The 26261-nt window shown below is 41.3% G+C and overlaps 1 protein-coding gene across 2 annotated transcripts; it reads left to right on the top strand.

Moving 5' to 3' along the window:
• The first annotated feature begins 1043 nt into the window (after positions 1-1043).
• On the top strand, positions 1044-25894 carry Kng1 (kininogen 1). 2 transcript variants are annotated; one of them, XM_048346993.1, is made up of 11 exons: positions 1054-1467; positions 4561-4671; positions 7183-7267; positions 9544-9716; positions 11710-11817; positions 15898-15982; positions 18650-18819; positions 20743-20850; positions 21369-21455; positions 23216-23293; positions 25678-25894. In XM_048346993.1, exons 1-11 carry the CDS (start codon positions 1273-1275, stop codon positions 25771-25773), a joined length of 1296 nt encoding a protein of 431 aa, XP_048202950.1. In that variant the 5' UTR covers positions 1054-1272; the 3' UTR covers positions 25774-25894. The 2 variants fall into 2 exon arrangements, with proteins under 2 accessions (XP_048202948.1, XP_048202950.1); XM_048346991.1 differs by lacking the exon at positions 25678-25894 and having other exon boundaries at positions 1044-1467; positions 23216-24712.
• Positions 25895-26261: the final 367 nt, after the last annotated feature.

Genomic DNA, 26261 nt, shown 5'->3' with positions numbered 1-26261 from the left:
CAATGTCAAGGTCTGACAATGTCCAAAGGTCATCAGATAGACTTCATGGTCAAACTAGAGGTACTGCCAACAGTGATAAAGAATCCAACCTTTTAAAAATGTTTCTGTTTCTTCACCTTTTTTTCTTTTTCTGTCTCCTTCCTCCTTCCCTCCCTTCCTTCTTGTTTCCTCCTCTTCTCTCTCTCTCTCTCTTTCCCTTTCTCTCCTATCTCCTTTCTTGATTTGAAGTCTAAGTATGCTATTAGATTTCCTGTCCTTGAATATTCTACCTTTGTTTAAAAGATTGCATAGGGGCTGGGAATATGGCCTAGTGGCAAGAGCGCTTGCTTCTTACACATGAAGCTCTCGGTTCGGATTCCCCAGCACCATATATATGGAAAAGGGCCAGAAGGGGCGCTGTGGCTCAGGTGGCAGAGTGCTAGCCTTGAGCGGGAAGAAGCCAGGGACAGTGCTCAGGCCCTGAGTCCAAGGCCCAGGACTGGCCAAAAAAAAAAAAAAAAAAAAAAAAAGATTGCATAGGCTCAATAAGTAAAAGATACCCATATATCCACCCCCAAGCAGAAACAGGAAACAGAGACAGGGTTTCACTCAACCCAGCTCATCTTGTGTTTTTCCTGTTTGCTACATCCTGAGGAACATTCATTTTCCTTTATAGAATTATATAATTGAACAGAGAAAAGCCGGCTTTGCCAGAGACCAGATAGGCTACTCATAGTTAATTTTCAGCTATGTCAATGTCCTGGGTGGAACTCACACCATTCACTCAATGGCCTTGTGCTCTGGCTTCCTAGGTATGCAACTAGATTTGATAGCAACCTTCTTTTGTGCAGATAGACATTCTATAGATGTTGGTGAACAGGGTCTCCACATGTAATGTTTATACATAAATGACCTTCATAAATAGCTTTGGGAAGGTCACAGGGAATAATAAAACTAGCTGGTGGCCTTTCACCTCTCTTGATTGGATTCCACTCCAATTCCCTGTATAAAGTTGGGCAATCACTTGGAAATATGCTCGAGGCTCCTACGTGCTTTCCAAAAGCAAACGAACAGGTCAACAAACTGAGTGTTGTAATATTCTTGCTGGAAACATTCTTGCACAACCTTTTTAGAAGAAGAAAAATAGAAGGAATTCAAATAGGATTCCCAGTGCTGGACACAGTGGAGAAAACACAGGAGACAAGAGAATAGGGATTGTCAAAATCTGTGTCCAAGTTGGCTCCTGAATCTTGGCAAAGTATCCCCCGGCTTCTAGACGGGGAGTGTTAGATCATGAAATTACTAACCATCCTTCTTCTCTGCTCCAGGCTGCTGCCAAGTCTAACCCAGGATGCAGTCTTCCAGGAAATGGACTGCAATGACGAGGATGTGTTTAAGGCTGTGGATGCTGCTCTGAGGAACTATAACAAAAGGAACCAAACTGGCAACCAGTTCCTGTTGTACCGCATAACTGAGGTCAATAAGACGGTGAGTGAGCTCTTTAACCTTGAAGTCACCTGAGACTTTTGCTTGTGCTTAGAGCCTAGGACTTTTCTCTGTTCTTCTTCTTCTCTTCCTCCTTCTCCTCCTCTTCCTCTTCTTCCCCTGTTTCTTCTGCTGCTGCTTCTTCTTCCTCCTTCTCCTCTTCCTCTTCTCCCTCTTCTTCCTCTTCCTCCTCCTTCTTTCCCTCCTGCTTCTTCTCCTCCTCCTCCCTTTTCATTTTTCTTTCTTTTTCCAGGAACTCAGTCTACTGCCAAGAGGATTTACTGGTTCTCTGGCCTTAGACTAAAATATAAAGAACTCCCAACTTTAAATGAGAAGGAGTTTGTTTGTGGCATATGTCTAAGAGGAGGCAGAAATGAGGTTAGCTTGCTTCTACTGCATTAAACTAGATATCTACCATAAAAAGTGTATAGGTAATGAATCAAGGCTAACACCAATATTTTAGTTGTTTTCCATTTATTCTTTTTGTTTATTTGTCTGCTGGCAGGGCTGGGACTTGAACTTGGAAAATTTTGCTTGCTAGCCAGGTATTCTATGCCCCCATACCCCAGCCTTGTTTTGTGCTTGTTATTGTTAAGGTATGGGTCTGGGCTGTGATTCACACATTGTAGGATTCCTGTCATAGCTAAGATAATCTATGTGTACCGCTATGACCAGTTCTCAGTTGAAAAGGGATCATATGAACTTTTCTGCTCCAGGTTGCCTTAAACCTATATCCTACTAGTCTCATCTTTGCAAATAGGAACAACAAGGCCTGAGCCACTGGGGCGCACGCATGCACACACACACAGCAGTTTTTCTGTTATTATTTTGGGGCTCCCACCCCTACCCCATAGTACTGGAGTTTGAAGGCAAGTCCTTCCTTACTAGGCAGGTCCTCTACTGTCTTGCCATTCCCCAAATCCTTACTTAGTATTTTGTAATGCACTTGCCTAAATTAATAAGTGAATGAATAAATTTGTTTTGAGTTTTCTTCTTTTTAGTGGTACTAGAGTTTGAACTCAGGGCCTCATGCTTGCTAGCGTGGTACTCTAACACTTGAGCCACATTTCCAGCCCTGTTTTTGCTGGCTGTTTTTGAGATAGGGTCTTTGAAATGTAAAGGGTACTTCTTTTGGGGGGGTGTGATTAAATGGTTTAAAATAGACTATAGCAATGATTGTAAATATGCTAAAATATTTTATTGTATACATTTCATGGGTGAAGTATATGACATGTGAAATCAATAAAATGGTCTAAAGGAGGGGGAGGAATTAGAAATCAAGAAAAATCAAATATACTATAGAACCATCCATAATTATTATACTATATAGAAAGAACTTCAAAACAGCAATGTTCTCATTTTTGTGTTTTCCTTATTCTAATTTTTTTTTTTTTACCCGTCCTGGGCCTTGGACTCAGGGCTTGAGCACTGTCCCTGGCTTCTTTTTGCTCAAGGCTAGCACTCTGCCACTTGAGCCACAGCGCCACTTCTGGCCATTTCCTATATATGTGGTGCTGGGGTATCGAACCCAGGGCTTCATGTATATGAGGCAAGCACCCTTGCCACTAGGCCATATTCCCAGCCCTGTTTTCCTTATTCTAAAAGCAATATGTATTAATTTGGAAAAACATCAATTTAGCCTGCAATCTTAGATACTCAGAAGGCTGAGATTGGAATATTGTGTTTAGAAGCCAGCCTGGGCGGGAAAGTCTATGAGTCTCTTATCTTCAGTTAACCACCACACACCTAGAAGTGAAAGTATGGCTCACCTGGGAAAGTGACAGCCTTAAGCACAGGCCTTACTTCAAGCCCTAGTACAGGCACTGAAGAAGGAAAAAAAGAAGGAAAGAAAAGAGAGAGAAAGAAAGAGAGAGAAAGGAGGGAGGGAGGGAGGGAGGGAAGAAGGGAGGGAGGGAGGGAAAGAAAGAAAGAAAGAAAGAAAGAAAGAAAGAAAGAAAGAAAGAAAGAAAGAGGGAGTGAGGGAGGGAGGGAGGGGAAAGAAAGAAAGAAAGAGAGAGAGAAAGAAAGAAAGAAAGAGGGAGGGAGGGAGGGGAAAGAAAGAAAGAAAGAAAGAAAGAAAGAAAGAAAGAAAGAAAGAAAGAAAGAAAGAAAGGAAGGAAGGAAGGAAGGAAGGAAGGAAGGAAGGAAGGAAGAAAGAAAAAGAAAAAGAAAGAGGGGGCTGGGAATATGGCCTAGTGGCAAGAGTGCTTGCCTCCTATACATGAAGCCCAGGGTTTGATTCCCTAGCACCACATATATAGAAAGTGGCCAGAAGTGGTGCTGTGGCTCAAGTGGCAGAGTGCTAGCTAGCCTTGAGCAAAGAGAAGCCAGGGACAGTGCTCAGGCCCTGAGTCCAGTGCCTAGGACTGGCAAAAAAAAAAAAAAAAAAGAAAAGAAAGAGAGAGAAAGAAGGAAAGGGAGGAAGGAAGGGAGGGAGGAAGAAAGGAAGGAAAGAAGGAAGAAGAAAGGAAAGAAACAAACAAAATACTTTTTACAGAATAAAGTGAAAAAATCATTATAATTCTACCACAAATGAATAGTTTTTGCATATCTTCCAGAGTTTTTCCTTTTTTGTTGCTGGTCCTGGGGCTTGAATTCAAGGTATGGGTACTGTCCTTGTGCTTTTCTGCTCAAAGCTAGCACACTAGCACTTGAGCTATAACTCCACTTTTGGCTTCTTCTTCTTTTTTTTTTTTTTTTTGGTTTATTGGAGTTAAAAAACCTCACAGACTTTCCTGCTCAGGGTTGGCTTCAAATTGCAAACCTTACACCTCACCCTCCAGAGTAGCTAGGATTACAGACGTGAGCTCCTGGCCTTCCAGATTTTCCTTAAAGACATATGTACATGTAAATTGGTTTTCTTGAAATAAGAAATGAGCTAACATTATAGAAAATGTTTTACAAATTCTAAGAATATATATTTTAAGTATGTTATGAGTATTCTCCCAAGACACCATTTATAAAATAGTAAATATTTGTATTTTTAATATGTGCTTGGTTTCCACTGAATCAAGTCAAATTAAGAATGATATTCATAAGACAATAACCTACTGAAATTATTTGCTAATCTGAATGTCTTTGGTGGCTCTTTTTCAGGTTAGCTCTGAAGTATTTTATTCCCTCAAGTATGAAATCAAGGAGGGCGACTGTCCTGTGGAAAGTGGCAAAACCTGGCAAGACTGTGAGTACCAGGAGGCCGAGAATGCGGTAAGTGTGTGCTGATTCCCAAGCCTCCCTTTCCCACTGCATAGCTGGGCTGGACAAAACTGAATTTAATTTAATTCCTAAATGGACACTGAAATACATAGAAATTGTACATTCTCATGGGGTCCCAATAGATATTATGACTCATGTGCCTGGCTAAATCTGTCTCCTCACTTATCAGTTCTTTATGATGACAATATTCAAAATCCTTCCTTCTAGATTTTTCAAATGTGTAGTACAGACAGATACCAGTGAACCATGCCTGTAATCTTAGCTACTCAGGAGATCTGAGAAGTAGGAGTGGGAGCAAGCCTGGGCAGACAAATCCTAGAGACACTTATCTCCAATTAACTAGCAAAAATGCTAAACTAGAAGCATGGCCCAAGTGGTAGAACATCGGCTGTAGAACATCAGAGCTGTAGGCCCTGAGTTCAAGCCCCAGAATTAGCGCGCGCGCACACACACACACACACACACACACACACACACACACACACCCACACATACACATACTACACTAAAATATGTAGCCCATAGTTGTTATCTGCAGTCACACTAGGGTGCAGTAGTACACCAGACCTTTCCCAAAACACAGTGGATAGCCTTCTATTCCTATCTCTGCAGGCTCTCACAGCCTGTGGCAACCACCATTTCACTCTCAGCTTCCAGGAGATCCATTTTATTAGATTCCTCATGTGATTGAGGTCATGTGGCTGGTTTGGGTTTTGTTTTATTTCACTTGATGACCTCCATTTCCATTCATGTGGTGCAAATGATAGGATCTCTCTCTCTCTCTCTCTCTCTCTCTATCTCTCTCTCTTCTCTTTCTCTTTTTTTCTCATGACTAACTAGGATTCCATTGTGTATATGTAGCACATTTTCTTCCTCCACTCCACAATTGTTGGTTTCTAACAGTACCAAGGCTTGAACTCAGGGGCTTTTGTTCTTGCTCAGCTTCCTTGCTTCCATTTGAGCTACACCTCCAGTCTGGCATTTTGGTGGTTAATTGGAGATGGAGTCTTGTGGATTCTTCTGCCTGAGCTGGCTTCCAACGTTATTCCCCTCTTTGATGTCAGGACATTGGTATCCCCTGTGTGTTTTGAGCATGACAGTCACTTACAGTTATAAAAGAACTCTGGATTCTGAGCCAGAGACTGGGCTTTCAGGGCTCTGACTCTCCTTGGTTTTGTCCAGTAGATAGAACCAATTAGCTGCTGTGTCCTGCAGGATCAGCTTGTTTCTAACAGGTGATATTATGAAAATTGTATTAGCCTACTGAAATCAAGGAGGAGATCAAGAGGGATGCTTAGAAGGCTGGTTCTAAGGCACTGCCAACACCTTGTGACAAAGCACAGACTCCAGAGCTCTAAGCCAAGACTAAAACTTAAAATTCTTAACACTGACATGGTCTCTCCTCTGACACATGGATAGTAATGGACTGGAAAAATAATCTGTAAACTCCAAAAATGTTTATTCTCTTATCTCAAAACTTTGTTAGGAGCTGAGTATAGGTGACTCGAGCCTGTAATTCTAACTACTGAGAAGGTTTAAATCGGAGGATCACAGTTTGAAGCCAGCCTAAGCAGGAAAACCTGCTAGACTCTTATCTCCAACTACCTATCCAAAAAAAAAGGCAAGCTGAGATCTGAGGATTGCTGGTTGAAGTCAGCCTAAGCAGGAATGTGTAGGAGACTCTTCAAGGCAAGCACTCTTGCCATTAGGCCATATCCCCAGCCATGTAGAAATCTCTTAGGTCTAATTAACAGCAAAAAGCTGGAAGTAGAGCTGTGGTTCAAGTGGTAGCATGCAAGCCTTGAGCACAAAAGTCAGGGTCAATATATTGGCCAGTCCTGTGGCTTGGACTCAGGGCCTGAGCACTGTCCGTGGCTTCTTTTTTGCTCAAGGCTAGCATTCTGCCACTTAAGCCACAGTGCCACTTCTGGCCGTTTTCTGTATATGTGGTGCTGGGGAATTGAACCCAGGGCCTCATGTACTCAAGCACTCTTGCCACTAGGCCATATCCCCAGCTTTTGTTGTTGTTTTTTATTCTCTTAGATCTCAGTACCTTGTGTCTTGTATATAATATTGTTTAATATGTGGAAGGAAAAGGGGAATCACCAAAAGAGCAGGACAAAGGATGAACCAATGCAACATTGATACTCACTTGACACCATGTGGGACATGAACCTTACAGCTTGGGGGAGAGGGGGATAGGGAGGGGTAAATGGGAGATAATGAGGGATGGGGTAACAATGATTAAAAACAAATGTACTCATTACCTTACTTATGTAACTGTACCCCTTCATCGCTTTTTCAATAATTAAAAAGTCTGGGTCAGTGATGAGACCCTGAGTTCAAACTCAAGTACCAGCACTGAATAAAGAAACAAAAAAACTCTGTTAGGAAAACAAACCTTGTTTTTCTTCTTTTTAAAGAAAGCCACATTTAGTGACAGTGCCAGGAAGAGTTCTGCATTGGAAAGATGAGGATCCATCTTTGTTTCTTTTCTTTCAGGCCACGGGAGAATGCTCAGCCACTGTAGGGAAGAAAGAAAGTGGGAAATTCTCTGTAGCCACCCAGACCTGCCAGATCACTCCAGGTAGCTGATACATTGGGTGACAATGCCCTGGGAGTGGGGAGGGGATCTGATCTCCGTCTTCTGCCAGGAGGAAGAAGCTATGCCTGTGTATCCACAGTTCCTTCTGATGCATGTTTATTTTTATTTATTATTGTTATTTTTTTTTTGCCAGTCCTGGGCCTTGAACTCAGGGCCTGAGCACTATCCCTGGCTTCTTTTTGCTCAAGGCTGGCACTCTACCACTTGAGCCACAGCGCCACTTCAGGCCATTTTCTATATACATGGTGCTGGGGAATTGAACCCAGAGCTTCATGTATGTGAGGCAAGCACTCTTGCCACTAGGCCATATTCCCAGCCCCTGACACATGTTTATAGAGAGAAAGTCACAAAAGGTTTGCAAGGAGAGCGCAGTCCAAAACTGTTGGTCTTCAGATTGCCTTTCCATGTTATATACTGTTACATCCTTTTTGTTACTGTAGCAAAATACTGGGGACAATCAACTTAAAAGGAGGAAAGATTTGTTTTAGGTCCTTGTTTTGGAGGTTCTTGTCTATAATATAGTTACCCCTTTGCTTTTTTGGACCTGTGACAGGGTACCTGCCGCAGGAAGCATGTGACAGGACACTCACTTCATGACAACTGGCAGTAAGGGTATGAGAGAGCAAGAGAAAGAAGGGGGGAGTGAAGGAGAGAGAGGGAAGGAGTGGGGGAGGGAGAGAGGGGGAGGGAGAGCAAGCGAAAGGGAGAGAGGGGAGGGGGGGACAAGAGAGGAAAATGTGCTAGAGTCTCACACTCCTTTCATGGTTTGAAGCTTGAGGAGACCTCCCACCCCAACCACCTCCCAGAAGTGCCATCTTGGAAACTTAGCCTTTATAAGACATAGCCTTTGGGAGACATTTAAGATCCAACTACAGCATGTACGCAGGCAGGGTGATCTGTTTGTTGAGGAAGTCTCAGGCTCTCAAGTGGTCCTTGCCACATACATCCCTCACCTCTAGTGACCTACCTGCTCCTTTCTGAGACATCAGCCTTACTGATGCAGATCAGGAGATCAGCTATGAACAAGACTTGACTTAGCACCGTTACTTCTGTAATATTTTATATCATTTTAATGCTTCCCCCTCTGGGGTTCCCATTCTTACAGCATTTCTGAAGGTCTCTTGAGTACCCTGAAATTTTATGGTGACTGTCACAGCATTCATGTGCTTCCCTGGGGAGGGGCCATTGCTTTGATCAGCTTCACCAAGGAACCCATGAATTTTCCAGTAGAGTACGTAATCTCTGAATGAGGTCAATGACCCTGTGCTAGAGAATGAGGAACCACCTCAACAGTCCAGAGTCTCTACCCCTGTCCACTCCTCTAATTTTTGCTATGTGCATCTTGTGTGGAGATCTGGTGAAATGTGTGTCTGCCATATCCCACACCACAGTGCCTTGATGCATCCCCCTTTCTCAGGAGCCATCTGCCTCCTGTCCCCTTGCCCTCATACCTCATGTTCAAACCTCCTGTCACCTTCATTCTTCTCAGCTCAGGCATCTTACTGGAAAAGTCTTCCTTGACCTCATGTTCGACCTGTCTGCTAAATCATACCAAAATGGTCAGTCTCTGATTCTTTCCAACTGACAGTCAGCTCCTTCACACAAGTGATCATTCTAACACATGGATAGCTCCACAAGTCAGGGGCTAGTGTCTCACACCTATGATCTTAGCTACTCAGGAGGCTGAGACCTGAGGATAACATTTCAAAGCCAACCCAAGCAGATTAATCAGCCGAAAGTTCTAAGTGGAGGTATGGATCAAGTGGTAAAGCACCAACTCTGAGTGAAAAGGCCAAATGAGAGTATGAGGCTCTAAATTCAAACTCCAGGCTGCCACCGAAAAAAAAAAAAAGCTTTGTGTTCTTGTGTTCTCATTTTTTTCTTTTTCTTTTTGTATGTCATTTGTGGGGCCTGAACTCAAGGCCTGGGCAATGTCCCTGGGCTGTTTTTGCTCATGGTTAGTGCTCTACCACTTTGAGCCACAGCTCCACTTCTGGCTTTTAAATGGTTAATTGGAGATAAAAGTCTCATGGGGACTTTTCTGCCTGGATTGGCTTCGAACTGCAACCCTCAGATCTCAGCTTCCTGAGTAGCTAGTATTATAGGTATAAGCCACCAGCACCTGGCTGTGTTCTTACTTTTTTTTCTAATGTGCATAGTGTTTACTAGAGGTCTTCCAAATGATCTTGATTTAGGACCATGTATTGGAATGCTGCTTTCCACTGTTAATGTTGCTTCTTTGCCTGCTCTTCTTTCAGCCCATGGCCCTGTGATGAAGGCCCAATACAACTGCCTTGGCTGTGTACACCCCATATCAACTAACAGCCCAGATCTGGATCCTGTCTTGAAATATGCCATTGAACATTTTAATAACAACACCCAGCATTCCCATCTCTTTGCTCTTGGAGAAATTAAAAGAGCTCAAAGACAGGTTTGCTTTCAATTTTTTTCATATCTCATGATAAGATTACAAGTTTCCATTTACCCTTTACATTTAGGGTTTCATCCCCTACAATAAACCATTGGCAGAAGGAAAGCAAATGTTCGCATGCTGGTAGGGAGGAGTTCTTATTATTTTTATGTAATGAGCACAGAAAGTGAACAGACTCTGCAACCTGTAAAGGAAGAAAAATGGCTAATCATACCTACTTCCTTTGAAGTTTGTTTTTCACGAACCAGTAATCAGTATTAGTGCTCTTCCCAGAGGAGGGAAAATGGAAGAGCTATTCTAGCCTTAGGGTTTAAGAAATCGACACCACTGTCTTGCTAAAGATGGCCCAAAATATGAAACTGTTTCAAAAAGGTTGAAATTACTTTCTGGGTACACCTGAAAGTATAGTTCCTATGTCTTCTGGGGGGAGGAGGGGAAGTAAATACTTAATAATTTCATTTTAGCCAGGTGTTAGTGGCTCATACCTGTAATTCTAACTACTCAAGATGTTGATCTGAAGATCTAGGCTCAAAGCCAACCCAGGCAAAAAAGTCTATGATATTCTTATTTTCAATTAGCCAGCAAAAACCAGCCAGAAGTAGAGGTATACCTCAAGTGGTAGAAAGCCAGCCTTCACTGAAAAAGCCAAGTGAGAGTATGAATAGGCCCAGAACTGGCAATCATCATCATCATCATCATCATCGTCATCACTGTCTTTTTATTGACTTAGTTCATCCAGTCTTTATATGGGAGAGTGTGTGTGTGTGTGTGTGTGTGTGTGTGTGCAGGCGCGTGCGCGCGCGCACGCGCGCCAGTGCTGGGGCTTCAACTCAGGGCCTAGATGCTTTTCCAATGATGGTACTCTACTACTTTGCTGTCTAATCCCCAATTAACCAGCAAAAAAAACACTTTTTTTTTTTTTTTTTTGCTGTCCTAGGGCTTGAACTCAGGGCCTGGGCACTGTACCTAGCTTCTTTTGCTCAAGGATAGAACTCTACCACTTGAGCGAAGGCTTTTTCTGTTTATGTGGTACTGAGGAACGGAATCCAGGGCTTCATGCATGCTAGGCAAGCACTATACCACTAAGCCACATTCCCAGCCCCCACAGCTCCACTTTTTGGGGATGGGGTGGAGCTTGAACTCAGAGCCTGGGCACTGTCCCTGAGCTCTTCAGCTCCACCCTTGAGCCACAGCACCACTTCTGGTTTTCTAGTGGTTAATTGGAGGTAAGAGTCTTATGGATTTTTCTGCCAGGGCTTGCTTTGAACTTCACTTCTCAGATCTCAGCCTTCTGAGTAGTTAGGATTACAGGCGTGAGCCACCAGTGCCAGCTTCACAGCTCCAGTTTTTGAGGTCTTACAGACTTTCCTGCTGGGTTGGCTTTGAATGGTGATTCTCACATCTTAGTGTCCTGAGTAGCTAGATTTCAAGTGTGAGCCACTGCTGCCCTGCTTATCCAGACTTTTCTAATAGCCTACTGGGTCCCTGTATTCTGCCTTTTGTGGTTAGTAACCTTCTCTGTATTTAATGCCCATGCTTCCATGCAAGACACATGTTTTACTCGGTTAGGAACATATATAGCTTTCAGGATGGGGCCCACTTAGGATAAGGCACTAGCTAGTGATGTGAGAAGCTGAGGACTCACCAGGAAAGGCCTCCCCAGCTGCAAGTTTTCTTATCTAGACCACTGTAATTCACTAGGTTCAGCACACTGTTTTCTCTCTGCAGCCTAGAAGAACAACTTTTGCTAGGTCTTATGTAAAAGACAGAGTAACTCCTCCTATATTATTGCGTTTTGTTTGAAGATGGATAGATGCGGAGGGGCCAGTGAGAGCCTCAATTTTTATTCAGTGGTGAATACAGTCTAATAATAATGATTAAAATAGTTTACATTGCTTAATTATTTATATGCCCTTCAATGTTTTAAATACCTGATAACATTCATTGCAAATGCTGTTTAAACTGTACTTTAAATAATCTCAAATTGTTTCAGGTGGTGGCTGGGTTGAACTTTGATATTACCTACACAATTTTGCAAACTAATTGTTCCAAGGAGAATTTTGCATTCTTAACTGAAGACTGCAAGACCCTATCAAATGGTGTAAGTAGAAAAAACTTTAATCATTAATCATAAAGCTCCTATCCTTTTATTTAGAGTTTTCTCAAGCACAGGAATTATCAAACTATGTGGGAAAACCATTGTTAAAATTTAGATGACACTCAGCAACTTGAATTTGGTACAAATTCACATGGAAATGCAAATTTACATCTTCTTGAAATCCTGGAGCTCTTATTGTGGCACAGCTAGTAATACGTGTTAGCAGCATAGAGTAAGGACTAGGTAGGGCCTGAGCAAAGATGAAGCAAAGAAAGGCTTGCCCTTGGTTGTGTCTTAACACTTTCCTATCTTCCTCTACTTTCCTGCAGCACCATGTCTTGCATTGTTCTACATCTCTACTCAAGACAGCTCTCCACTTCTAGCTGCCCTCTGCTGGTTTTCTTGTTCTTTTTCTTTAAAAAAAAAAAAAAAAAAAGAGCCAGGTGCTACTGGCTCATCCTTGTAATCTTAGCTGCTCAAGAACTGAAATCTGAGGATTGGGGTTCAAAGCCAACCCAGACAGATAAGTCTTTGAGACGCTTATTGCCAATAAACTACACAGAAAATGCTGAAAGTGGCGCTGTAGCTCAAGTGGCCAAGCACTAGCCTTGAGAAAAAGAATCTAAGGAACAGCCTCCCGGCCCTGAGTTCAAGCCCCAGAACAGGTCCAAATAATAAACAAACTAATTAATTAAGTTAAAAAACAATAAACATATTCTACCTCTTTGTGACCTTCCTAGGAGGATAGTGTATCTTCACAGGATAGTTTATAACCACAATTATGTTAGATGGTGTACCACAGGGTGGTTACAGTGCTCAGTTTTGTTTGTTTGTGCATAAATTAAGGACTTTATACTTCCTAGGCAAGCAAATATAGTTTTTAAAAAATGCTTTTATTTTTTTATATTCCTAAATAATTCACTTAGTATGGAAACGTATGTCTAATTCTTAAAAATATATTTATTTTAAAAATGCTATGTAGCCTAGAGGTGTGAGTTGGGATGAAATCTGAGAGTAGAAACAGTATATTCTCTGTTTCTGTAATGGTATTTTTTCTGTTTCAGTCAACTTTTCTTCCTGATTTTCAGCCAATGTTAATCATTTATAATATTCCAGAATAGTAACCATTTCATGGGGATTTAAAATAACATATACTTGTTCATACTATTCTCATATTTTTATATTTCTTATATGATTGGTTATGTTGTTTTAATGCAGTCAGTATTTTTCTTTGTTCAAGATCATCTGACACAGGAGGATTCTACTGTTGACATTATCTTTAAAGTTCTAGGTGAATTTCCTGTGGCGTACCCTACGTGGTTACTGTATATGATTTTGGTACACTGGATATTGTATATATGCCTATCTGATCTAGGGAAGGGAAAGAAAAATGAGGGTGTAAGATATCACAAGAAATGTATTAACTGCCTTATTATGTAACTGTACCCCCTTTGCACAACACCTTGTCAATAAAATTTAATTTTTAAAAAAAGAAGATCATCCGAATGCTTTTTTATTAATAATTACTTATTTATTGTCAAAGTGATATACAGAGGAGTTACAGTTACATACATTAGGCTATGGGTACATTTCTTGTACTGTTTCCTCCTCCCTCATTCCCCCCTCCCCCTTTTTCTCTCCCCCTATGAGTTGTTCAGTTGGTTTACACCAAATGGTTTTGCAAGTATTGCTTTTGGAGTCGTTTGTCTTTTTATCCTTTGTCTCTTGATTTTGATAGTCCCTTTCACTTCCCTAGTTCTAATACCAGTATATACAGTATCCAGGGTACTCAGATGAGGTACAGTGATAGCGCAGGTACAACCACAGGAAGGGGATACAAGAGGATCATCAACAATAGAAGCTATTGTTTCACATGGCATGTTGAGAGTAATTACAACAGTGATATAACAGTTGTTTCCATAACATGGAGTTCATTTCACTTAGCATCATCTTATGCGTTTATAAGGGCATAGCTATTAGGCTCTTGTGATCCTCTGCTGTGACTAGCCTAAACCTGTACTAATTATTCCCTATGAGGAAAACCATAGAGTCCATGTTTCTTTGGGTCTGGCTCACTTCACTTAGTATAATTTTTTTTTCCAAGTTCTTCCATTTCCTTACGAATGGGGCAATGTCATTCCTTCTGATAGAGGCATAAAATTCTATTGTGTATATGTACCACATTTTCCTGATCCCTGAATGCTTTTATTAATATTAGTTAGTTTGTTTGTTTTGGTGCCAGTCCTGGGGCTTGAGCTCAAGCCCTGGGCACTGTACCTGAACTTTTGTGCTCAAAGCTAGTGTTCTGCCACTTGAGCTATAGCTCCACTTCCAGTTTTTGTTTTGTTGTTGTTTGTAGTTAGTTGGAGATAAGAGTCCTCACAGACTTTACAGTCTGGTTTCTAACTGTGATCCTCAGATCTCAGCCTCCAGTAGCTAGGATTACAGGTGTGAACCATTGGTGCTTGGCTTTTGCTCTTTTTTCTTAATTCATGAGTTAAACACTTAGATTTGAGATAGGAGGGTAGTTTGGTTTATTTACTCCATCTTTTTAAATGATGAAATCATAAAAGCATAACTTATGCCTCAATGGTGTTTTGGCAACATTGTATATAATTCTAATTTTTACTGTTTTCTTTTTGTTCTTCCTTCCATGGGAGACTTCAGATTTTTAGGCAAGTGTGTTTATATTTCAAACTATTTAGAGGTGTGAGGATGGAGGTGGTTAGTCTAAATGTATGTTATTGATATTTAAGGTTGTTTTTAATACTTAGGCCAAAGGATATGGTCTGTATGTTTCCACCCTGCAAAGTTTATTAAAACTTCTTATGACTTTAAACCAAAACAATTAAAAAATATTTGTGCAGCTTTTATGAAAGTGTCATATAAAGTCATATGAATCTTATGAAAATACTACTTTAAGAGATATTTATTTTTATCCATTTATTCCTCACTTAGATTTATTATTGAATATTAATATTTCTCTGCCATAATTATATCTATTTCTTTTTATAGATTTTTTGCTATATGGGTTTTGATTCTACACCATCTATTTGTGTGTGTGTGTGTGTGTGTGTGTGTGTGTGTGTGTGTGTGTGAATATGTATGTGCAGGAGCTTGAACTCAGGTCCTCACATTCTCATTTGGCTTTTTTCATGCAAGGTTGATACCCCACCACTTGAGCCATTTCTAGCTTTTTGCTGGTTAATTTGAGATATGACTCTTATGGATTTATCTGCCTTGGCTGGCTTTGAACAGTCATCCTCAGATTTCTTTTGTTGTTGTTGTTGTTGTTGTCATGGGGCTTGAACTCTGGGCCTGGGTACTTCCGTGAGCTCTTCAGCTCAAGGCTAGTACTCTACTGCTGGAACCACAGCACCAATTCTGGTTTTCTGATGGGTAATTGGAGATAAGAATCTCAGGGACTTTCCTTCCCAGCCTGGCTTTGAACCAAGATCCTTAGATCTCAGTCTCCTGAGTAGCTAGGATTACAGATGTAAGCCACAAGTGCTGGCTGGTCCTCAGATTTTAGCCTTCTGAATAGTCATGAGCCACTGGCACCCCACTTACCTTGCTTTCTTAAAAGAAAAGTTTGTCCTTAAGCAGAAAATTGGTGGGCCATGCCTTTAATCCTATCTACTCAAGACATGGAAATCTGAAGACTGAGGTTCAAAGCTAGAGTGGGCAGAAGTTACAGGCTGCATCTCCAATTAACTAGGAAAATGCTATACTGAAGGCACGGTTGCAGCCATAGAGCACTAGCTGTGAGCAAAATGAGAGTGAGGCCCTGAGTTCAACTCTGGTGTGGGTACAAAGCTGTTACACATTTAATTTAAATATAGTCATTATTTCTATCCAAGGTATTCTTGTTATTTCTTGTTTATTCTCTCTCTCTCTCTCTGTGTGCTTGTGTGTATTTTCTTATTGATTCCATGATCTGTTTCTCTTTTTTTTCTTGTATAATTAACCTGTTTTATTTCACTTTTGCAGCATTTTGGAAAGCAACTGTTGTATCTTAAGTTTATTAGTACTTAAATTATTCTCAAAAAATTTAATGTTTCCATTTTTTTTAAAAAAAACAAGGATGCTGGTGAATGTACAGACCAGGCATTTGTGAATATTCAGCAGGAAATCACTTCCTTTGCACAGAATTGTGAACTTCATCCAGGTGAGAGAAAACACCTTACTTCCTAGTAGTGCAGTATGAGTAGTGGATAATTGGCCAGACCTTTTAATATAAGCTATGCTTTTGTTTCCATGATACATTCACCAAGTCTTTGTAACTTGTGGGATGTTTTGTGTGTATACAGTTACTGAAGCTTGAACTCAGGGCCTGGGAACTATCCCTTAGCTATTTTGCTTAAAGCTGATACTCTACCATTTGAGCCACACTTCTATTTCTGGCATTTTGCTGGCTAGTTGGAGATAAGAGTCTGATGGATTTTCCTGTCCAGATTGGCTTCGAACCGCCATCCATAGATCTCAGCCTCCTGAGTAGCCAGGATTATAAGTATGAGCCACTAGCATCTGGGTCCTATGAGCTGATCTGAGGATACCTCCCACACCTGATTACACTACCTGCTGCAATTGGCATTGAATTGTAAGTGGCCACAGACAATACTGTAATACAAGGACCATTTGTGTTCTTTGAGTAAAGATAACCTTTGAGTACAATGCCACTCATCCCCGCCTAATTCAGGCACTATGCCTGAATTATTTTGCTCAAGATTAGCATTCTGTCACTAGAGCTGCACTTCTGGCTTTTTTTTTTTTTTTTTTTGGTGCTTAATTAGAGATAAGAGTCTCACAAGCCAGGCATCAGTGGTTCTCACCTGTAATCTTAACAACTCAAGAGGCTGAGATCTGAGGCTCATGGTTCGAAGCCAGTCCCACCAGGAAAGCCTATGAGCCTCATCTCCTGTAACAACCTGAAAACTGAAAGTGGAGTATTGATCAGAAGAACACTGGGACAGTGCCCAGTCTCTGAGCTCAAGCCCATGACTGACAAAAAAAAAAAAAAAGTCTCAAAGACTTCCCTGCCTGGGCTGGCTTTGAACTGTGATCCTCAGATCTCAGCCTCCTGAATAGCTGGGATTACAGGCATGCACCACCAGCACCTGGTCAGCTGGTCTTTATGTACAAATTGTTCTCAAACTCTGGTGGTGTGAATTAGAGAAAATGACATTCCATTGTGTGTGTGAGAGTGTGTATGTACGCGCGCGTGCACCAGTATTAGAGCCTGAACTCAGGGCTTTGCATTCACTCGTGGTTTATTTGCTTAAGGTTGGTGTTCTTCCACTTGAACCACATCTCCACTTGCAGCATTTTGCTGGTTCCTTGGAGATAAAAGTCTCTAGGATGTTTGCCTGGGCTGGCTTCTAACCATAGTCCTCAAATCTTGGCGTCTTTTTTTTTTTTTTTTTGCCAGTCCTGGTTCTTGGACTCAGGGCCTGAGCACTGTCCCTGACTTCTTTTTGCTCAAGGCTAGCACTCTACCACTTGAGCCACAGCGCCACTTCTGGCCGTTTTCTGTATATGTGGTGCTTGGGAATCGAACCCAGGGCCTCATGTATACGAGGCAAGCTCTCTTGCCACTAGGCCATGTCCCCAGCCCCTTGGCGTCTTGTATAGCTAGAATTGTAGGGCTCCAACTAAAAATGGTATCTCATTTGCAACCTTTCTGAATTAAATTCTTCCAACTAAAGGTGGCTTTTCTCTGAATGTTATAATGGAGAGAAGAAAGATAATGCAATCAAATCAGTATTTCTTTTCGTTATTTCTTTTGGTTCTGGTTACGGGGCTTGACCCCAAGACCTGGGCATTGTCCCTTAGCTTTGTTGCTCAAGGCTAGTAGTGCTCTACCATGGGAGCCACAGCTCGACTTCCAGTTGTTTTTGTTTTTATTTTTGGTATTTAATTGGAGATAAGTCTTACACAGACTTTCCTGTTTGGGATGGCTTTGAGCCTCAGATGTCATGTGTCAAATGTTAGATGTCAGATCTAAGGGTCTTCAGATATCAGCCCCCTGAGTAGCTAGGAACATATGTGTGAGCCATGGGAGCCCCACAATTTCTTTTCTTTCTTAGCAATGCAAAGAGTTTGAATTCAGTGTCTTGCACTTGCCAGGCAGGGCTTTACCACTTGAGCCATGTCCTAGCCCTCAAGTCATTATTTTGTTTTTGCTTAACATGGTTTATTCAATCAATACAAGTCAGTATTTATTTCTAAAAGTTGACCTTTCTTATACTTGAAAAATAGTCGTATACTGCACAATAAGCAGCTTTACTAAAGCTGTGTGTCCCAGAACCACAGAACTTAAAATTGTCCCATTACAGATTCATTCTATTAAACACTGCTTTTTTACAGTTTGCACCAAAAGTATAGGAAGTTGCTGGGCATGGTGGCTCATTCCTCTAATCATAGTTACTCAGGAGGCTGAAGCCAGCGAAGGCTGACAAATCCAAGAGACTCTTATTTCCAGTTAACCAATAAAAAAAAAAAGCCAAAGTGGAGGTGTGGCTCAAATGGGAGAGTGCCAGTTGAGCAAAAAAGCTAAGTGAGAATGCATGGCCCTGAATTCAAGCCCAGTTTTGGCATATACCCCCCCCTCACACACACACACGCACACACATACACACACATACACACACAGATATGGAAACAGTGTAGTGTATTGAGTGAATCAGTTTCCTGTGTTTGAATGTGGGTACACTGAGCTCTGAAGAGGAGGAAGAGAAGCAGGAAGTGAACATGAGTCTGTCACTCAGCCTCGGGCCAAGGCTATACACAGCACTGTGTGCGGTGCACATGTTGACTGGAAATCTGATTCTTTCAGGCGAGGATGAAGTGCAAGTTCCCCTGAGGTGCACTGGCTGCCCCAAGGAGATACCTGTGGACAGCCCCAAGCTGGAGGAGGTGCTGACTCACGTCATCCAAAAGCTGAATGCAGAAAACAATGCAACTTTCTATTTCAAGATTGAATCCATTAAAAGAGCTACATCACAGGTAGGGAAATTACTTTAGGTTGTGGCAAATAGTCTATTTCTTGGCAAGACCAAAAGCAGTCAACAATTACAACAAATAATAAATGATGCATAAATTCTCCATGACTGACACTCATTCCTACCTCAGACACCACCTCCCTGATTGCACTTTTCACTGCCATTAGGCCCACATTAGGCCAATCCATGCCATTCTTGTTGCCAAATTCAATCAGATTAACATCTCTGAGTTCCCTATGAAATTCGTGTGTGTGTGTGTGTGTGTGTGTGTGTGTGTGTGTGTGTGTGTGTGTGTACGGGGGCTTGAAATCTGGACCTCAAGCTCTCACTTGGCTTTCTCACTCAAGGCTGGTGCTCTACTATTTGAACCACACCTCCACTTCTGGCTGTTTGCTAATTAATTGAAGATAAAAATCTTATGGGGGCTGGGAATATGGCCTAGTGGTAAAGTGCTCACCTCGCATACATGAAGCCCTGGGTTCAATTCCTTAGCACCACATATATAGAAAAAGCCGGAAGTGGCGCTATGGCTTAAGTGGTAGAGTGCTAGCCTTGAGCAAAAAGAAGCCAGGGACAGTGCTCAGGCCCTGAGTTCAGGCCCCAGGACTGGCAAAACAAAACAAAACAAAACGAAGAATCTCATGGATTTGCTGCTTGGATTGGCTCTGAACCATAACCCTCAGATCTCAGCCTCCTAAGTAGCTAAGATTACAGGCATCAACCACAGGCACTCAACCTACTGCATTTGAAAAATCTAACCACATGTATCTGGCAAAACAGTGCCAGAAAAGTTAGAGGACGTATTTAGTTCTTCCCTTGATTCTCCTCTTCATGTTTTCTTCCAGTGCCACATTTCTCCATGTTTTGTGTTTGTTTTTCTGCTGGTGCTAGGCCATGAACTCAGAGCCTGGGCTCTGTCCCTGACCTTTTTCCACTCAAGGATAGCACTCTACCACTTGAACCACAGGTCCATTTTTGGCTTTTTGATGTTTAATTTGAAATAAATGTCTCACAGACTTTTTTGCACAGGCTGGCTTTGAACTGTGCCCCTCAGATCTCTGACTCCTGAGTAGCTTACAAGTGTGATTAGATAGGAGTAGATTAGGTGTAAGCAAACTGTAGGTGTGATAGGTGTGAGTAGACTGCACCTGCAAGCCACTGGTTCCTGGCTCTTCTCCATGTTTTTAAGATGTATCAGGAGATGGAGATGACTGTAGTTTGCTGTAACTAGAGTGGCTGTAACTCACTTTGTTTCGATAATGAAATAATGACCTTCTTCTAGGTCATTAGGTATATATGTTACCGATTGCTTTTAATAGCTACATAATATCACAAATATACTCAGACATTTAAATGTTATGATTAAATGATTTGGTCAACAAATTGAGATAATAAAATGCTTAATAGATGACAGCATTAGTATAGTGACTAAAACTGTTGTTAAGCAGGAGAGAGGATGGGAGGAGAATAATGACAGAGTGACAGATTAAGAGGCCCTGGATTTACAAAGTGATTTGTTGAATGGCAACTCCTTTGTACAGCTACATGCAGATAATAAAAATATAATGTTATAAAGACCATAAAACACTGTTGGTAGAGATCAGAATAGTTTCTTAATACTTAAGAAAATGCTTGAGGCACCACAGGAGATACAAATTTAACCCATATAATCTCTACTAGTTCTTACTCAGTATTTCACTGATTCAAGATTTGGCAGGACACTGAGCACTGGTGGTTCATGCCTGTAATCCTAGCTACTCAAGAAGCTGAGTTCTGAGGACAGAACTTCAAAGCCAGCCCAGGAGGGAGAGAAAGTCCATGAGACTCTTGTCTCCAATTAACCACCAGAAAACCATAGAGTCAAAAGTATGGTTTATCATACAATATTCCTCATTAAGTGCTTGTTTTGTGCTGCTTACTCTTCCAGGTGGTGGCTGGGATGATATATTCTATTGAGTTCTTAGCCAGGGAAACCGAATGTTCCAAGGAAACCATCAAGGAGTTCACCACAAGTTGTGAATACAAGCAGTTTGGAGTGAGTAGTCATGCAACTGTGTCCTTTTCAACTGAAGACCTATTTGATATTTTCTTTTGGTTTGTTTTTTTTACTTGATTTATTTATTGTCAAAGTGGTGTAAGAGGGGTAACACTTTCATACATAAGGCAGTGAGTACATTTCTTATGAAACTTGTCACCTCCTTCATTTTTCTCCTACCTTCCCTCCTCTCCAATTCCCTCCCCCCTCCCCATGTTTTCTGTTTTTTGTTTGGGCCTAGGCACTGTCCCTGAACTCTGCTGCTCTAAGCTAGTGCTGCTCTACTACTTTGAGCCACAGCTCTATTTCCCATTTTCTGGTGGTTAATTGGAAATAAGAGTCTCACAGACTTTCCTGCCTGAACTGGCTTTGAACTTTGATCTTCAGATCTCAGGCTCCTAAGTAGCTAGGATTTATAGACTTGAGCCACCAGCACCCAGCCTCTTTGTTTGATGTTTCAATGATATGTTTAAGTGTATCATGAAGAACTGAGGTCTATTTTGCTTTTGCTTTTTCAGAAAAATCTAATCTGCCATACTCGAGTTTATGTGGTACCTTGGGAGAACAAAACTGAGTCTACCATCAACTGTCAACCACTAGAAATGGTATAATTCTAACTACAGCTAGCTTGCAGGTCATTTCTGCTCAATCTGAAAAGCCTTGGTTGGGATTATTAAGAAGCCATTACTGCAATGAATAGGGAGGTCTTTTCGAAATGGAGAGAAAGACAAGAGCAATGCTTTTATTGCTTTGTACACCATATACCAGGTGGGCTGGTCTTTGTCTTTGGGCTGGTAGCCAGGCAGTCCCTGCTGTGAGGCATGAACTCTGACCACTCCCCTTCAAGTTGTGCCCGTACATGACAGCACCTCATGATGCTATGGTTATGTCGTTGGAGCTGAGTGAGAAATCCAGACTCACACCAGTTCCCCACTAATGAATCAGAATCCATATGTCTAAAAGACCCCTAAAGGATGCACATACTTGATTCCTGTCTGAAAAGCATTAGGTTTTTATCCACACAGCTCTCCCCCTACTCTGCCCCCATCACCAGTCCCCATACTGGGGCTTGAGCTCAAGGTGCTCTTGCATGGCTTTTTCTTTTCATATCTGGTGCTTTACTATCTAAGGCTCTGGATTGGGGAGTGGTTAATTGGATAAAAGAGTGTCACAGATTTGTCTGCCCATGTGGGCTTCAAAGTGTAATCCTTAAATCTCAGGAGCCTGAGTAGCTACAATTACAGACATGAGCTACCAGGACCCAGCAAAAAGCATTTGTTTTTACCATCTTTTTAAATCTTAAAAGAATTATAGGGGGTAAGTAATACTTTCTCTGTCTTCACAAAGGAGATAGAAAAATTATAAGGAGTCTGACATCCTAGAGAAAATAATAACATAATTCAGGACTTCCTTTTATCCCAAGCACTTCTCAGAAAGATTCACCCCTATTGTCTATCTATCTACTTCAAAACCCTGTGAGTCAGATACTGTTAATACCCACAGGTACTGTTACTATTATTCTGCAGGAGGTTGAAGATAATGGTGCTCAGAGTAATTGTAGGTCATATCAGAGCCTGCTCTTCTCATCACAATGCTGATTTTTACAAAGGGCTGGTTTGACTCCAAAGCCCATATTATTTTACCATGAATACTTCTTTTGAATAGCACATGCTGACACACAATAGAAGAAATAATTTGTGAATATGAATCTTTAATACAAGTTGTTTCTTCTCCTCTTTCCTAGTTTAGGTTTTGTTTGTGCCAGTACTAGGGCTTGAATTCGGGGCCTGAAAACTGTCACTTAGCATTTTTCTGTTCAAGGCTGGCACTCTACCAATTGAGGCACATCTCTACTTCCTGGTCTACATTCTTGTCACGTGTTTGTATGTATATGGTCTAACACAGCATTACAGAGAAGTTTCATTTCAAGTTTATGAATAATTCCCAATGAAAGTATAGCCTCATATGGAATCAGTGTTTCGAGGTTCTTAGGGCCCTCAAGATAAAAACTGTAATGGTAAGAATAGACATCGCATTTCTTAATAAATAGTATACCATACACTTATGTTGTAATAGGTTCAGAATACACCCAGATTACAGACTTTTAATTTTTCCAAACAAATACAAAACTTTCCAATTTTTTAGAGTATCATTAAGGATACTAACCAATGTCTACACATTTTAAGATTAAAAAAAAAGAAATAATGGTTTTCATCCTTTCTAGAAGGTTTATATAGTACTTTAAATCTGGCAGATACCTGTCCCATTGCAAGCCAGCATAGTGTTACCACATCTTAGTCTCTTGTTTCTTCATTGATAGTGTGGTTTTCACAGTAATGCATTCATCTTAATATTTCCTGTTTAGATTGCATTGATGAAAAGGCCTCCAGGTTTTTCACCTTTCCGAACATTACAAGTACAGGAAACAGAAAAAGAAACAACTGTAAGTCCACCCTACACTTCTGTGGTACCTGTACAAGATGAAGAGCAGAATCCAGAAAATGAACAAGGACCCACTCATGGGCATGACTGGGACCCTGAAAAGCAGAGAAAACATGAGACTGGCCATGATCATAAACATGAGCATGACCAAGGCCATCGGCACCAAAAGGAGCATGACCTTGGTCATGGACATAAACGAAAACATGGCCAGAATCATGAACATCAGCCTGAACGTAACCACTATAGCGTTAAACACCAAAGGGGACATGGCTTTGGCCATGGGCATCAAATGGGACATGACCTAGCCAATGGACACAGACATAAGCATAAAAATGGTCATGGCCATGGGAAACATAAAGAAAAAACACATGGGAAGCACAGTGACTGGAAAACAGAGCCCTTGGCAAGCTCTTCTGAAGATAGTACTACATCTTCACAGACACCAGAGAAGACAGAAGGGCCCATCCCTTCTCTAGCCCAGCCAGAAGTAGCAGTTACCTCTCCTGGCTTTCAGGATTCAGATCTCCTTGAAGCCTGGATGACTACCAGATCACCAGCTCCCACAGAGAGTGATGATGACTGGATCCCCAATATCCAGATAGAACCAGATAGCCTTTCATTTAAGCTGATATCTGATTTTCCAGAAACAACTTCCCCTAAATGTCCTGGACGTCCCTGGAAACCAGTTAATGGAAAGAATCCAACCATGGAAGTGAAAGAATTGGATGGTTTTGATCTCTCTGATGCTCTTTCTTAACTTATGCAGCCTTACCCTTTCATCAGTATCTCTTCTCCCAAACTCAAATATCCTCATGTGAGGCACCAAACACCATGACATTTTAGAACAGTCTAGAGAGTAGCGAGCCACTGAGAGAGGACATCCGTGATCTCTGAGCCTGTGGGAAAGTGTGTGCTTGAATTTTAAATCCTAAATCTTTCTCACCATGGATTTTCTAAATTATCAGAACACAGACAAACTAACCTAATGTGCCTCATGACCTATTGCAGTTTGCCTCTCTGATAAGGCATGTGTACCTTAAAGTGCACATTATCAGTGTTCTTACAGTGATTCTTGCCATGCTAATGGTGGCACAGCATCTAGTCCACAAGTGTGTGAAAATAGAGGAAGTCCAAAGATGGAATGTTGAACTTGGAAATGGGGTGAAAATAATAGGAAAATCTTTCAGTTATTGGCTAACAAGAAAGAAATACAGGTTAGCCAAAGGAAGGAAAGGGGAAAGTAAGCTGACGTTCTGTTTTCTAGTTATGTCAAATATATACCCCACTTGACCAAGAGTTCTCCTGGGTTTTTAATTTCTATGTACTTACTACTCTGGGCCACAAGACTTTCAAATAGGTTTCTGTTTATTTTTTTGCTAAGGTTACATTGAACAGTCCTCCATTTCCAGAAACTCTGGGTCCAATGATAAGGCTGATTTAAAAAAAGAAATATGTAGGGGCTGGGAGTGTGGCTCAGTGTAGAGTACTTGCCTAGCATGCGTGAAGCCCTGGGTTCAACTCTTTAGTACCACATAAACAGAAAAAGCTGGAAATGGCACTGTGGCTCAAGTGCTAGCCTGGAGACAAAGAAGTTCAGGGACAGTGTCCAGGCCTTGAGTTCAAGCAAGCCCCAGGACTGGCAAAAAATAAAATAAAATGAAATAAAATAAGTAATATAAAAGTAGGTTTACTAAAGGTATTTTTAAGAAAATTGACACAGGCTGATCATGGAATGTCATGCAAACTTGGCTCAGAAATTTAAGGGGGAAAGTTCTCTTTAGCCTCAACCTAAAGGCACATGATCTCTTTTTATGACATTGAAAACCATTGACTTTTACAAAATATAATTTATAAGCCAGATACTGGAGGCTCATATATGGAATCCTAGCTACTCAGAGTCTGAGACCTGAAAGATCAAGGTTCAAAGCCAGCCCAGGAAGAAAAGTCTACAAAATTCTATCTCCAATTAACCAGAAAAAAAAAGCTAAATTAGAGCTATGGTTCAAGTAGAGTGCCAACTAATGAACAAGAAAGCTGAGGGACAGTATGAGGTCCTGAGTTCAAGTAGCAATATTGGCAATATATATGATTCATACCATAAGGAAAGCATAAATTTTATAGCCCATGCTGTCTTTTTGCCGAGGCAAACAAAAATAGGGTTTTAAACACCTTCCGTCACCTGTGGATATGTAAGTCTCTTCTATGTCAATTAATTGGATGCATTTTAGCTCTGAGTTTTTATTTCATTTCAAATGTTGTTCATGTTTTTAAATAAAGGAGCAATGATATGAGGAAAAAACTTACCTTGTCAACTGGGACAATATTGCTTTTTATTTAAAAACTATACAGTAGCATCAGATTAATGCAGCTTTACTATACTTACAGAAACAGCTACAGCCCTGTGTGTACAGAGGCCACGCCCCGAAGGCAGGGGCAGAGCTGGGTCCTGAAAGCGGGCAGAATCTTCATACCAGGCAATAACCCCAACAACCTCTGCCAGCAGCTTTGAGTAGAAGGACATGAAGACACATGGGATAACATTTAAATAGAAAATGCCATTTTATCATTCTGCTCCTGGGCGAAATAAAGTTTAGACTTGATTCATTTACTGTGGTCTTCTTTCAGCCATGCCCATCATCCTATAGCAAATTCCAGCTTGTTACCAAAGCTGTAGCTATGCCTCTGCAAATCACAGCCTCAATCTGGGATATTCTCTAGTCAAGGCAGAAGTCCTTAAAGGAGTCTGAGTTGCTACCAAGAGCACCATGGGTTGTAAATAAACTGTTAGGGGGCAGGTGCTGGTGGCTCACACCTGTAATCCTGAGTATTTAGGTGGTTAAGATCTAAGGAGCCTGGTTCAAAGCCAGAACAGGCAGACAAATCTGTGAGATTCTTATTTCCAGTTAACCAGCAAAAAACTGAAAGTGGAGCTTTGAGTGAAGAAGCTAGGCAGGAGTCTAAGCCCCAGT

The sequence above is a fragment of the Perognathus longimembris genome, chromosome 5 (genome assembly GCF_023159225.1).
Source record: "Perognathus longimembris pacificus isolate PPM17 chromosome 5, ASM2315922v1, whole genome shotgun sequence".
NCBI lineage: Eukaryota > Metazoa > Chordata > Mammalia > Rodentia > Heteromyidae > Perognathus > Perognathus longimembris.
Note: the sequence above shows the minus strand (reverse complement) of the source record. Positions and strands in the feature narration are given on the sequence as shown.

Bases quoted from the DNA above. Each gene is read 5' to 3' on its own strand.
- Kng1 (XM_048346991.1), top strand. From the start codon at position 1,273: ATGAAATTACTAACCATCCTTCTTCTCTGCTCCAGGCTGCTGCCAAGT. The intron at 1,468-4,560 runs GTGAGTGAGCTC...GCTCTTTTTCAG, and splicing joins TAACTGAGGTCAATAAGACG to GTTAGCTCTGAAGTATTTTA. The intron at 4,672-7,182 runs GTAAGTGTGTGC...CTTTTCTTTCAG, and splicing joins ACCAGGAGGCCGAGAATGCG to GCCACGGGAGAATGCTCAGC.